Source organism: Haplochromis burtoni, unplaced genomic scaffold (assembly GCF_018398535.1).
Source record: "Haplochromis burtoni strain Fernald_Lab_line unplaced genomic scaffold, NCSU_Asbu1 Contig_19, whole genome shotgun sequence".
NCBI classification, from domain to species: domain Eukaryota; kingdom Metazoa; phylum Chordata; class Actinopteri; order Cichliformes; family Cichlidae; genus Haplochromis; species Haplochromis burtoni.
This window is the reverse complement of record NW_024582380.1, coordinates 1247143-1262276: the sequence shown is the minus strand read 5'-3', so window position 1 is coordinate 1262276 and position 15134 is coordinate 1247143. Positions and strand designations below refer to the sequence as shown.

General features: G+C 43.7%; 1 protein-coding gene across 6 annotated transcripts in view; it reads right to left on the bottom strand.

The window, feature by feature from the left end:
• Window positions 1–15134, bottom strand: part of si:ch211-26b3.4 (connector enhancer of kinase suppressor of ras 2) — a 64063-nt gene that overhangs the window by 23584 nt on the left and 25345 nt on the right. For 5 of the 6 annotated variants that reach the window (XR_006054093.1, XR_006054092.1, XM_042218456.1 and 2 more), the window contains exons 6-10: window positions 13024–13143; window positions 10955–11014; window positions 10753–10821; window positions 6785–6931; window positions 91–218 (exon numbers count right to left, since the gene is read on the bottom strand). Coding sequence is in view for 4 of the 6 variants with exons in the window: in XM_042218456.1 (XP_042074390.1) it covers window positions 91–218; window positions 6785–6931; window positions 10753–10821; window positions 10955–11014; window positions 13024–13143 (524 nt within the window). In the remaining 2 variants the exon portion in view is untranslated. The remainder of the gene's footprint in view (window positions 1–90; window positions 219–6784; window positions 6932–10752; window positions 10822–10954; window positions 11015–13023; window positions 13144–15134) is intronic. The other variant, XM_042218458.1, reaches the window with a different exon arrangement.

Below are 15134 nucleotides of genomic sequence, written 5' to 3'. Positions count from 1 at the left end.
CACCGCTGTCATGAGTGTACTCATCATCGTCGTATCATAATAATCAATGTAATGGTCATCATCAGGCATCTGCCTGTATGTGAGGCTGACCTGGTGCTATAGAGTCCGGAAACAGGAGAGAGGATATAGACGTCCTGCATGCTGGGGGCATCCATTTTGGACATGCCCAAAGTTCCACCGGGTGTAGGTGAGGTGCTGGTGGGGCTGGTCGGGACCGGCTGAAGAGAGAGAAAAGAAGAACAGAGAGAAAGGACGAGTCTTTAATGGGAGGATGGTGAGGGATCTCAGAGCACAACCTGCAGTAAGTGAGCATTAGAGCTTTCCCTGCTTCACAGAAAAACAAACAAGCACACAGTTTACCGTCCTACAAGGGAATGGAGCCTTTTATTTGTGATATCCTGCTCGCGCTGCACCTGGCATTTGTTTTAAGAGCGAATCACAAACAAGAGCGTTATCTCCACACCGCTGTCATGTCGCCTATGTTGTTTTTCCCTTTTTAAATACCTGCCTACCCCAAGTTCAGTCACTTCACCACCCTGTCATTTTGTCTCAAGCCTCTTCTTTCACACAGGCCTCTCCACGTCTGTTCCCATGACAACCCCTCCTTCTCCCATGCTCTCTTTGCTCTTCCTCGGTTCTCACCCCTCTGTAAACCCCTCCCTGCATCCCGTGCCACAAGAAAAAGCGGGGACAGAGGGAAAGTAGTGTAGCCTCCTACCTATGCTTGACTCAAGGACACTCATTTGTCACGGAGTCCTCCGTGAGGAGAGGATGCCTCACCTCTGATGTCACTGCGACTCAGTCCAAGTTTTTAAACAAATTATATTAATTCTCAGACAAAACAGTCGGGGGTGGCAAATGCTTAGCTCGCGCCGCCACCCCTCCACCCCTGAGGAAGAGGCTTACAGATTTAGAAAAATTAAGTGTTTTACTGTCAGAGGAGTACGCTCCATTTTAGACGGAGACGACACAAGTGAAGACAGAATGGATAAACAGATATGAAGCCTGAGCAACGGCAAAGTGGGCAGTGCTCCCATTACGAAAGCCCGTGGTTTCATCATTTCATCAGCAGCGTATTAATCAAATTCATTTCATATTCCAAACTTTCCATCCTCTCCTCTCCCCTCTCTCTCCCTCGCCTCTATCCCCCAGGCTGCCTCTGTCTTCCTCTTCTCTCTCCCGCACAGCCCTCCACTCATAAAGGCAGCTTACAGTAAGACGGCTTCACGATAAATAATGAAGGCGAGCTGGGAAGAGAACGACATGAGAGAGCAAATGAAATAGGACAAAGAGAGAAAGGGAAAGAGTGCTAGAGAGTGAGAGAGAGCACGAGAGACAAAGAGGGAAAGAGGTGGGGGAGCTGTGCAGTTTGGTGACTCGAACTGAGTCTGAAAACAGTAATTTAGTGATTACAGCCCACTGCTCCCTGCATGGGAAAGGGATTGGGGGTAGAAGTAGGGAGAGATGGGAGTAACACAGCAGGAGAAATTCTAGTCTGTTAAAACAACACTTAAAGCATTTGACCCCCGCTGTGTCCACTCTAGACTACCTAAGAATCTACCACTAAAACCTTTCCCAGACCAATTTTCCTAGCCCACACACACACACACACACACACACACACACACACACACACACACACACACACACTTGACAAAGTAAAGGCCTTAAACGCTTAAGAATGTTTCAAAAAAGGGGAGTTATTAAATTGAATGTTTTACCATTCCTTGGATTCTTTTACTGAGTTAAGTTCAGTGAGCCTGTAATTTTCAAGTCACAATAGGCCTTATCCACTGCAGACAATTTGGTGTGTTAGAGTATAAAAAGCGTCCATGTTTCACAGGAAGCCATGCCGTTTATCGTTCATCCGGATGTCAAACACTGCTGCACTGCCTGATATGTCAGAGTGTCGTTTCCTGCCTGTTCCTTGGTTGTAGACAAGTTTTTTAAAAAAGTGCTAATATAGTAAAATGCGACACCAAGCAGTCCTTTACAGTGAGACTGTGGAACTGGCTCAAAACAGGTGACGCCCACACTGGCACAAAAAGACACCTTGTGTGTAATTTCTGATATTACACACTTTAATGAAATGGCAGTATTTGACCCGGCTGAAATATCAGGAAAGTCACCTTTGGTGTATCAAAATAACAACATAATGCCATTGAATAAAGCTATGTAACGCCATATTCAACTCAATTCAGTTTTATTTATATAGATACTTCATATTGTGGGGTAAAGATCCTACAATAAAAAATGGCCTGTATTTGTATAGTGCTTTACTAGTCCCTAAGGACCCCAAAGCGCTTTACACATCCAGTCATTCACACACTGGTGATGGCAAGCTACGTTGTAGCCACAGCCACCCTGGGGCGCACTGACAGAGGCAAGGCTGCCGGACACTGGCGCCACCGAGCCCTCTGATCACCACCAGTAGGCAGCAGGTGAAGTGTCTTGCCCAAGGACACAATGACCGAAACTATCCAAGCCGGGGCTTGAACCGGCAACCTTCCGATTACAAGGCAAACTCTTGAGCCACGATCGCCCCAGAGAGAAAACCCTAACAATCATATGACCCTTTATGAGCAAACACTTGGCAAACGTGGGAAGGAAAAAACTCCCTTTTAACAGGAAGAAACCTCCAGCAGAACCAGGCTCACGGAGAGAGGACAGTTTAGATCTGCACCAATATTTCTGTTCGATCAGCACAATAAACATGTTTTGACTAGAACTAAACTGTCATCACACCTTCACATTTTCCACATGATGTGTAAATATCACACAAGTAATTTGTGTTCTTGATAACAATCAGTATGTTGACATATGTGAAATGTGCAGCAATTCTTTCACACCCGATTAAAAGTTAACATGAGGGTTCCCGATGGTTAGGGACAAATGCAATCGCATGGCAAGATGCTGTAAACAGACCAAACTTCAGTCACGAGAACAACTGAGCAACAACATGGGAATAGAGCAGCTGCATTAATGAATCAATGATAGGGAAGTGGAGGAAGCAAGAAGAATGAGTTGAGTAAAGTTTGACTTATCTGACTGTTTTGTTTTGCTTAACGCGCCTTATAATCCGGTGCGCTTTATGGTCCGAAAAATACAGTACTAATCTAAACTTAAACTCAGCTATAACCTTTACAGACAAATCTAGCCCCCCAAAAATGTGCTGAAATAATAAACATTCAATCATAAGCACAGAAGTTATAAGCTACAGTGACTGATAAATAATGATAAATAAGCCATACTGTGACCCAGAGGGACACTCATGTCCGTTCATTATATAAACCTGTTCAGCTGGTTGTTAATGCAAAAATCTATCTATCAGCCAATCACATGGCAGCAACTCAATGCATTTAGGAATTAGGCATGGTCAAGGTGCCCCGCTGAAGTTCAAATCAAGCATCAGAATGGGAAAGAAAAGTGATTTAAGTGACATTGAACCTGGCATGGCTGTTTATGCTACTCAAATAATCTCTTGTATACAACCAAGTTATACAGCAGAGCATCTCTGAACGCACAACACGTCGAGCATTGAAGCAGATGCCACTCTTTCAGCTAAGAACAAGCTATTGAGACTACAAATTGCACAGGCTCCCCAAACCTGGATAATTGAAGTTTGGAAAAATGCAGCCGGGTCTCATGAGTCTTGATTTCTGCTGCAACACTCGGAGTGGCAGGGACAGAATTTGGTGTGAAACAATGAGAAAACATGGATCCATCCTGCCTTGCATCAATGGTTCAGGCAGCTCATGGTTTAATAATATGAGAGATATTCTCCTGGCCCCTAACTATCAACTGAGCATTGTTTAAATGTCACAGCCCTATTTGAGGATTCTTGCTGACCATGTCTATCCCTTTGTGACAACAGTGTACCCATCTCCTGATGGCTGGATAACCCACCGTGTCAAAAAGCTCAAATGGATCCGTTTTTTGGGGGGATGCGGCGGACAGGATGTGCAAGAATCTGCTGCAAATGTTTTAAGCTATCATGTCAGTATGGCCCAATATCCCCCCCAGTATTAGCAAAGTGTACATAATGAAGTGGCCAGTGACTATATTTAAAGCAAGCCCATGTGGAAAAAATAGAAATGGCATATACCGATGTGTCAAATTAACAGTGTGACATTTGGAGAAATGTAATTATTTGCTTTAATGCCTCTAGTTAGATGAAGAGATTGATACCACTCATATGACTGCACTGAGTATGAAACTAGGAGCTGAAAACACCACACAGCACAATAACAGACCAAAAGAACGACTTGTGATTATTAAAAAAATAATAGAAATCAATAACTTCCCTCGCACTCAGCTAGCCAATCAATTAAGAGCTTCACTGCCAATACATGTTGCTCAAAATAGCAGGTTTTTATCAAGAGTAATGGTTTATATGTCTGAGCATGTAACAGGTTTGTGAAAGCAGGGTCACAGACAACGTGTGGCGCATGTGTGACCTGTGACGTGGATGCTCTCAGTAACACATACATGTTGCAGCAGCCCAGAAGACATTCATGCAAGAATGCACGCATGCGGTATGCATCATCACGGTAATCCTCGTGTTCTCTTTTAAAACCCTTTCACATGTAATGACAGTGAATCATCAAATTGCTTTTACTCCTTCCTGCTGCTCACAAACCGGCACACACATAGAAAGAACGAGAGAGAGAGCAAAGGAGAGAGATATGTCATTATTTAGTAGAATAAAAGACGTTGCCATGGAAGGATTTCGGGAGCTTGGAATCACATGATAACATGCCGAGATAAATTGTTTCCTTTGTGGATTCAGTTATAATCCAGCTGTACATTTGCCACATTTCAGCTAAACTTTGCAGCCCTTACAATTCATCCTCCAAAACTGAGCTCAGAGGTGCGAGTGCGCATGTCTTCTCTATGTGTGTTTGATTTGGAAGCGTGCATGTACAGTAATGCATCCAAAAACCAGCGCTTACAGAGTGAAGTGACCCAGTTCCCTCGCCTCTCAAAGGAGCAACGGGTCCGATGACGGGGAATCATCTCTCCGCATGCATGCACAAACACGTACAGTAACACACTTGCTCCGACACCCAGATGGACAAGCGTGCATGCGGCCAAGCTCAGCAATGTGCGCACACCCACCTCTCTCCACCGCACACACACACACATGCTCACACACAAACAGGCTGTTTAGCAAGATATTTTGGATTCAGTGAATTATCTACAGTATTTGCTGAGTAGCAGCTCTTGTTTCAGAGCCAGTGGAGCTGCCTGTAGTTGCTTATGAATAATTAAGAGATCCAGTCTTTCTGAGAGAGAACAAAACTAAAACACTCCTTTCTTCTCTTCTCCAGCAGATATCTCTGCGCTCTGATCTGGGCCCCTCATGGCGCGTTTATGTCTAAGCAGTCCATCAGAGTAGAATTCCCACAATCCCCTGCTATTGCATAAATATAACAATAGGCTCCTGATGACAACTCGGGGGCCGTGATAACAAGGCAGCAACCTGGAAACGAGAAGAGTCTTTTACCTTGTTATGATCTTTCACCTTGTGGTGATGAAGTTGAGCGCTATTGCACATCGCTACCCAGAAGCTGCAAGTTCTGCATAAATATACACTTGCATGCATGCCACCTAATAATGCAGTTATATGCTCACAGAAAGCACAGAATAAAAAAGGAGCATACGAAAAAATAAAAACAAACAAAAAAAACCCTCAAAAAGCTAAAGAGCAGCTGAACAGAGATCAAAGCATACATGTAGCATGTAAATGAATTAGCCTGATGCTGAGATAAAAATAGCAGCCGTGCAACACAGGATCTTGACAAAACATTTGGCGCTTCAGAGAGCACTCAGGCAGCATCAGACTAGCCCTCGCCTCACCCCTCCGTCCGTCTCGGCACAGCTCGTTCTTTCTGTGTGCCTAAATTGCTCAGTGATATTTCTGGGTGGCGAGTGACAGATTAACAAAGTATTTGCCCTTAAGTGAAATGTGTACACCCACTACGAGCTGCGAGACTTCAAACAGGCGTTCCACCTTTAAGATCTACAGTACATTAAAAATTTACTCGTCTTTGACAACGAGACGATCTCTGGGGCAAAGGTTGAATGAATCGGGACTAAAGTCTCAATAAATCTGAATGTGAGCAGGAGGGGAGTGGGATGGGGACCCCTCGGATGACCTTTTGTTGCCTAAACTCTTTCTCTCCAGCATAAAACTTTAGGCCACGTTGCGCTATTTACATCCTTTACACAAGATCGAAATAAAGTGCAGATTTAATTAGGTAGTTTACTCTCCACTGCTATGATTTTTTAGCATTATTGCTGTTTAACAAAAAAAAAGCAAGCCTTCTGTATGCCTAAATTCTCTTCAGGTTGAGCATTAGCTGCCTACGCATTTGTGAATGGCTTTGAACGCTGCCAGCAGTGTGGCAAATGGTAAAAAAGATTTCTTAAATACTCAACGGAAGGACTGATACAAGGTCAATCAGGGAATAAGTTTCTTTTAAAACAATATTCGTTTAAAATGCCAGGAGCAGAATGCAGAGTGTGGACAGTAAAAGCAAGAGTGAGAGTGAGTCAAAGATGGAAGTACTACACAGGTTACTACATGTGAATTTACACTGTAGCTGTCGAGTGTGCTGATAAGGATGCATGAGACTAAACAGAAGGGGAGTAATACAAGTAATACAAGTTTCTGACATCTCCGTTCACATTTTAGTCACAGTAATTCTTCAAACTGAGTCTGACCGTTTGTCCGGTCAGCATGCGAGACATTAATGCGTCTGTGAGTTGTGCTGGTGTTTACCTGCAGGCCCAGTGGTTTCCAGCGGACGTTCCTGAGCAGAGCTGGTGTGGAGCTCAGGGTGTTCTGGGGCCTTTTCTTCAGCGTGAGGATGACTCCACATGGGTCCTCTCTTAGAGCATTCACCAGGTTCTTCAGTTGCCAGCCCACCTGAGAAGCACACATATCAGGCTCCCGAAACGACTGCTGCAAACTGCTACACAATGAATCAGGCTCATCTGAATCTGCTGTGGAAAACCACCATGCACAGCAGCAGATATAGGACTGACTGCTGCTGCAAACCACCACACACATGCTTTTGATACTGCTTGTCCAAAAGAGTGTATGTTTCTAGGACATATTATACATTTTTTTTTTCCAGACAGAGAGTAATAATAGTATGAAAGAAATTATTAGAAAAGTCACTGGAGCAGCTCTAGTATACAGCTTAGACAAACCAGCATCCTGTCAGGAACTTCTGTTTTAAATGTCCAATAGATAGATATCATCACTGCCAGCCAGTTCCATTCATGTTATACACAAATATTCCCTACAAAGATAGAATTATCTAACATGCTAACTTCATACCTACCTAAATAGTACCTGCTAGCTTTCAAAATATCACCTGCTTTCACTCTCTGGTATGTCTGTCTTGTAAGATTTGTTAATGTGATTGGTCAAAATTGGTTAGTTGACACGCAGTGATGGACAGCTAAGTTTATTTTTCACTAGTGCCTGGCCTTATCCGAAAACTTTCCAAGCATGATTTCCAGCCAAGTTGACTTTCAGTCCGTTTTCTTCTGCACTCAGTGTCACAGGGTTGCTGTAGCCTATGCCAGGTGTCATAAGGCAAAAGGCAGGGTTGCCAGTTTGTGGCAGGGCTAACAAATTGAGACAGAAAACATTTTACAGTCACATTCACACCTATGGCCAATTTAGAATCTCCAATTAAACCAATATGCATTTTTACTGTGGGAGCAAGTCAGATTACCCGGAAAGAACCCACAGGTGTGCATGTAATACCATCTATAATAAACCTCTAATTTGCAATTTCTGAAACTAGTTACCAAATTAGTTCAGAGTTTGCTATTTAACTCAAAGCTAAGATTCGATGTAGTCTAATACAAGCACGTCTAACCTAAAAGGGAAAAATGTTCCGATTTAATAGTTGCAAACATACAAGCTGCAACACAGTGTTTGAATGCTAAACTTTGTAGCCTTAAGTAAAGCAAAAAACTGACCACAGTGGCCCCACTGGTCTAAAACAAGTGTCATATTTAAATAGAGGGTTGCTTAGTCAGTATAGTTAGGCCTAAGGAATGCAGAAAAGAGAGAGAGAAAGGAGTGCTGACTGCAGCAATTCTGGCCAGCCTGTCTCCAGAGCTCGAAGTAGTCGTCAGGCCATTGATTGGCTACACTGGTCTCAGCCACTGTAAATGTCCGCAGAGGCCACATACACTCGCATGCACACTCAGCCACACACAGAGACAGAGCTGCTCTGACCTTATTCCTGACATAATGATGGCCTGTGTCAGCCTGTAGCGTCCACTTTCCCCCTCTCCAGTTCAGAGCTCTGAGTTCAGTCAGTGTTCAAATGCAGGAAGAGCCTGGGTCAAAGTGAGTTACTGCTGTCTGTTCTCTCCTGCCACTTAAACCAAAAAGGGGTTATTCCTGGACACGCTAAAACTGGTGCCATTCATCTGTGTTGTAATTTACCGATGTGAACTGTTGAGCTCAAATCCTTGTGCGAGGGGTAAGGACATTTATCAAACAGAAGTGTGGAAACAAATAGTTCCTGTCATCTAAACACCTTCAAGCATCGAAAGCTAGCTTTGAATCTCTGGTCAGATTTTAAATCTTGTTTACGATACATTAATCAGCTCCTGATTTGAAATAAAAGTCGACTCATTTTAGACAAAGCTTTAAAGAGCTGTGTACGCTCACAGAACATTTACCATTTAAGCATTTTGGCCTCTTTTATAGTAGGAAAACGTCAACATGTTGGGACATTCTTGTTGTGCTTGGCTGCTGAGCTGATTGCTAGCAAACTGTTTAGCATGAAGTGATAACCACACAACAATTAGCCAAGCTTAGTGTAATCACTTGGGAAATGGTGGAAACAGGTAGCTCAAATCTGACAAAATGTAGAAAAAAACAAACAAAAAAAACCCTTTATATCAGTGCTTCTGAAGTTTAACAATTAGTGCAATATCTTGTTTGTTGAAGCAAACGCTGCCCCCACCTGACTTAGCTATGCTAAGCTAATCCTGTCGTGTCTGTAGTTTTGAAGCTGAGTTGATAAGACTGTGGTTCGATTTCCTTTCCTTGATTTTTATGCAGCTAAACTGCGAGTGAGCTGAACTCGACTTTTATCGAGCTAAACTTTTGTTTCTTCCATGACTTTAAGCTCCACAGCAACATAGTGCATTGTAAACTACAAGGGCTCACACAGCTACTGGTAACCAGCCCAGTTTAGGTCTCCTCTCTTATCCAAATACACAGATAGCAAAGGGAAGCAGGGAGAGACCTACCAAAATAACAGAGCATAAACTGCTGCTGGAGAGCTTTTTTCAAATCCCAGGGGTCTTCATTATTTTCCCAGATGCTATTACCTCCACATAATTATGCTGCCTCTTCAAACAATCAGTTTTTTATTTGAGCAAATTCCACATTTTTCCTCAGAAAACGAGCTGAGCTAAAAAAAAACAACTCCCTGTTTTGAAGTGAGTCTCCAAAAACCCTCATTCAAAGACACGAAGGCAGCATTGTTGCTTAATAGGCCTACATGATGATTCCATAATGTAACGGAATTTGTACGATCCATATTCACACTAATGTAATTTTAACTTTGAAGGCTGATAAGATGAACTTATCAATTGCTGTTGACAGTTACAGTTTACTGGTGGTGTGTATCCGTCTTTACTCTTTAGCAGCTCAATTTGGGATTGAACGAAGAGCTGTGTTGACTGGAGACTTCCCTCTGCTGTCTCTCCCCCCCTCTTCTCTTTTTCTTTTATCCCCTTACTCTTCTCCCCAAGTCCCTCTTTACTTCCTCCTCCCTCCCACCAACTCTCCCAGCTCTGCCTCAGCATCTCAGCCTCCCCCAAATGCTTCAGCCCCCCCTACCGTACACGCACACACACCTCTGTTTCCCCCACTGCTTATCTCCTACCCCAGAGTGAGGTATCAGAGTGGTTAGGGTCTAGCTGAGGGAGTAATGAAGGGTTGGAGCTGAGAGCCTGGCAGGGTGCGATCTGCACCGTCACCCCGAGGAGAGAGAGACAGAGATAACACCTACCTCCCTCACATGTCAATCAGAACCGCTCCCAAGCCCCTGCATGCATGCTTTCGCATGAGCAACACCTATCAAGATGCACAAGGAAATTCATATGGGGAAAAAAGCAGACAAAAGACGTCTGCACACAGACACAACACTCCCCCCTTCAGAAAACTCATATAAACACTGGAACAAATTGTTTGTGCCCGAGCTGACAGCACAGGCAATAGATAGGCACGTTCAATCACATGCCCTCACAAGCCATCGTTCCATTTAAAATGGCTGCCCATTTCTCTGCTTTTCTCTGATGTGATGAGTTATAGGCAGAATACAGCTTTTCACACATGAAAGTGGAACATGGGCTCTCATTTCAAACAGGATGCCTCCTTCAGGGTTTTTTTTTCTGACAATAGGAAGAAATTCCAGAAAGAGTGAGCAGATAATCACACTGGTCTGAATAAAGGTCTTCTAACAATTGCCCTATAATCTGCTCCTGCCTCTAGCCTAATTAGCCTATATAGCAACACAGGCACAGGACAGGAAGCACCATGGTGGCAGCAGTGGTGGTGCCGGCAGACATTATGTACCTTGGCACCTTCTTAACATAGCACATAATGGGAACAAAAGACTGCAGTCACGGTGGAAACAAATGGAAAGGACCTTTTCTGTAATTTTTTATGCCTTCAGTGTTGTGTTTGGCAGGTCTTTAGCTCACCACTGTCTGGTGGTTGACTTGGATCACCTCATCCCCTGGATGGATCTTCTTACACTGATCTGCTGGAGACTGCAGAGGCAAAAAATGGAGGACAAAAACAGACAATGGAAACAAATTTAGGCGAATACTGAGGCAACAAAATCGGTGTTAAATTGGGGTTGGTGGAGCATCAACCTTTCAAATGAGTGAAGCAAAAACTCACATTCTCTGTGGTTCCGGTGATAACATGGAGTCCATCATATGTTGATTTTATATACATCCCCTGAAGCGCAAGCAAACACAGGTAGGCAGGGTGGATTTAGTATAAGAGTACACAGGGAAATACATCATATGTACAGTACTGTGCAAAAGTCTTGAGCTGCCGCTCGTGTTTTTATATTTTGCTAGATAAATGGGAAATAGGTGCACCGGTTCATGAGCGGTTTACACGGTAAAATAAGGGAAAAACAGAGTTTGCATAATACTGACAAACTTGATTAATACAGCATGAACTCTCTTAGCCAAGCTTTATTCTAATTTCTACAAGTAGTCTTCAGGAATAGTTCTCCAGGCTTGCTGAAGGACATTCAAAGCTCTTCTTTGCACGTTGACTGCCCTTTGCTTTGTTCTCTGTAAAGATGATCCCACAATGCTCTAATAACATTGAGGTCCAGGCTCTGTAGAGGCCAATCCATGACTGATAGAGGTCCATTGTGTGATTTTCTACACAGGTATGCTGTTACTGTACTAGAAGTGTGTTTGGGATCATTGCCACGTTGAAAAATGAAGCTGTTGCCAATCAGACACCTTATAGACAAGACACCGGAAGCGAACCAATATTTCCATCCCGAGCAAAATCCGCCTTTTCCGGACACTGATCCTGCCGATTCTACTCTATGGATCCGAAACGTGGACGGTGCTCAAAGTGGACCTCAACAAACTCAAAGTTTTCCAGATGTGTTGCCTTCGGCAGATATTGTGAGTATCACTTCGAGACCGCCTTCGCAATGAGGACATCCGACGGATGTGCGACAACCAACCACCAATCGAGGAGCAAATTCAAAAACGCAGATCGCGATGGTTTGGCCATGTGTGTCGAATGGACGCGAGCCGACTACCACACCAACTCTTCTGCTGTAAACGACCCACCCAGTGGAGAATCCAACAAATAGCACCAAAGAAAACATGGCTAAAACAGGTCGAAGATGACGTCAGAGATTGCAGAATAAATCTCGACAAGGCCAGGACAATCGCCAACGATCATCATGCATGGAAACGAGTTGTGAAGGAAATTCGACATCCATTGGCATCCACCATTGGCGTATTGGCTTAGGAGCCGATCCAGGCCTAACGCCAGCTAGGGATCAAAGAAGAAGAAGAAGATAGATAGATAAGACACCACCAATGGCTTGAAATGCAGCCTAAACCACGACAGAGCCTCCACCGTGTACATACATGTTGAAAATTACTTGAACAGAAATTTCCAGTTTGGATTCATCACTCCATCAGACCTGTTGCCACATATTTTCAGTCCAGTTCTTGTGTAATTTGCTATCAGTTTCTCTCTGTTTTACATCCTTCCTTGACAGTCACCCTACCACATAGACCATTTCTGATGAGGCTTCAGTGAGCAGTTGGTGGATCAGCTGAAGGACCAGATACATTTCTCAGGTCTTCTGTCAGGTCTTTGCTGGAGGTTTTCCTATTTCTTAAGGACATGACTTCTCGTCTGCTGTAGATAGTTTTTTAGGCCTACCAGTTTGGCTTTTGTCCAGGACGCACTGCACGCAATGGCAGGATACAAGTTTTTTGTCTAGAACTTCTTTGGCATTTTCAAGACCTCTGCACAGTGCTGCATATTTATCCTTTGACCTGAAAAGTGAGAACTTCAGACCTAGTTAGGAAATATTTGCTGTGAGACTTCAACTGTACAGATGGATCATTTTAAAGGAAACGCTAACACAAAGTTTCCGGATAGCCAAGAACCACCAAAACACTCAAACCGCCAGTCCAAATTCTGCACTCTTACTTGACTGGGCTTTCTATGAGGCTACAGTTTTACGATACTTGCAAAAAATAAACCAAGACCTGGAGCCTGGGAAATGTAAATTAAGAGCTGTATAAGTGCTTCCTGGAAGACTTTTAGGTTAGAAGATGCTATGCAACTACAGGTTGCCTTTCACAGTACAAATATAAGTTAATCGATTGTCGAAATAAAGTACTTGTTGATATATGCAGTTTTAAAACAGCCTTAGTTTGTTTGATTGTGTGCATCTTCAAAGAGGTCCTCACCAGGCCTTCGTTTGGCATGATGCTGGTAAGGTGGACCACCTCCAGATGGGCAGACTGAGAGACCAGAGAGTCTGACGACAGAGAGATGATGTGATCGCATATCCCTGCTAAGGTCTTACACTGAAGATGGAGGCAAAGAGAGCAGGGAAAATGACAGGAAGAAAGAAAAAGGCAGAAAAAGAGGAAGACAGAAAGTTATTGAGATTGGTTTTGGGCCGCAAGGGATGCTGTGACCTAGCTGGAGGAGGTGAAACAGACATTATTTCATCAGATTGTTCCACGTCGCCACTTCCATCAATCCAGCGCACAAACTGTTTCCTGTCACAGTCCGTCCGCAGGCATGCCCACAAGACACCGTCGCAGACAGAACAACACATCAGCCGTACTAGCCAGCCTGAGGTGTTCAGTTGACATTTTCTAACGTCTAAATTACAGAGCACAGTTTCCATTTGTTTTTTTTTTATCAGTAACATTTGCCTGGATATCAATGAAACAAACAAAAAAAGAAAAATTGTAAAACTGCTGTATTTTTTCCCCACACTGCACTTAAAGCCTATTCCTAATACATACAACATTACCCAATCCAAGCAGCACTCACAAAAAGCATTGCCTCACCTTGCCTGTTCTAAATAAACCTTGACTATATTTCAGGCTGTTTGTGTGCTCGGTCACGCATGCAAGTTCATTTATCTTTGCCTTCTAATCTTAGTTGATTGACTGCAGGTGGTTTACAGACACTGTTACCCTGCTTATCCTCCTTCATAGCATCTCTTTGTAGTGCATACACACATGCTAGCACACATGCACACACGCTGAAATGTAACAGGCATACATGGAAGACAGACTACAGCTACAGTATGCTTGTGACTACCATGGCAGTGATGAACCCTGTATGAAATAATCTTCTGATCTACGTCCTAATGAGCAATTACCAGATTACAGTTACGAAACGAACAGAGGAGATCTTCAGTATACACACATGTGATACACACGGTGTGTGTGTACAGCTCACAGCCTATGATTCATTCAGTGTGAAAGAAAAAGGTGGAGAATCTTCGGCGAGCTGGCTATGTGATGCTGTCTCTCTCACACACCTGCATCTTTTTTTCTGAGTCACTTATTTAAAGATCGCCTTGTCTGCTTAGTATTATGTTTATACAGTAATATTATGTTCTAGCCAGCATGTTCACGTTACGTAATGGCATACCCAGCTCAGGCACCAAACAGCATTTTGAGTTTTAGTGAGGGTGGGTTTAAAGGTTGGTTAGGGGTAGAAACAATGAGAAAAGGTGCATTTATAATCCCGTGTATAGAGCCATGCCAAGCTAAAGCTCAAGTGACAATATTGGGGCTGTACTTGTGCTCCTCTTTGATCATTAGACTAATAGTCCTAACCCGGGATTAATGCCGAGCAGAGAGACAAAAAGGCCACCAGTGCGGCTACTCTCAGCTCCTCTAGCTCTGACACCCTGGACCTTGATCTGACACGCCTCCCCAGCACCAGAGCACAGATTATAGGGAGGTTAACTTATGTGGCTGGCTGGCGTGAGATTTAAAAGCAGTCAAACAGAAAGCCAGACATAGTACACTGCCAAACGGATTAAGCTCTGGCGGAATCCCCCTCCTTCAACAGCACCACCACCACATTTCTTATTCCCATTCTCTCATGTGCTTTCATCCTCATCGACTCGCGCCTTCTATCTCATGCACATGTACACACCGAGCACGGTTGCATAATGCATCCTCTGCACATGCATGGTCTCTCACATACTCACACACACACTGCAGCAAGTATCAACCAAGACAGAGCGAAAGATGGAGAGGCAGAGAAGGGAAGAGGAAGAGAGAGAAAGAAGCAGAAAGGCAGGGAGGTGGGAGCGGGAGTCCGGGAGGAAAGGGGTAGAAAACAAGAGAAAGGGAAAACGCACAACTAGGACAGTCTTATGTAATTCCTCTCATCCTTATGCATGCATGCACAAAAAACACTCACTCATACACACTTCATGCTCCATCAGACACAGACTCACACATATTCATATCTTATAGCTCTTCTTCTCTATCTCCCTCCCTCCCTCTCTCTCTCTCTCTCTCTCTCTCTCTCTCTCTCTCTC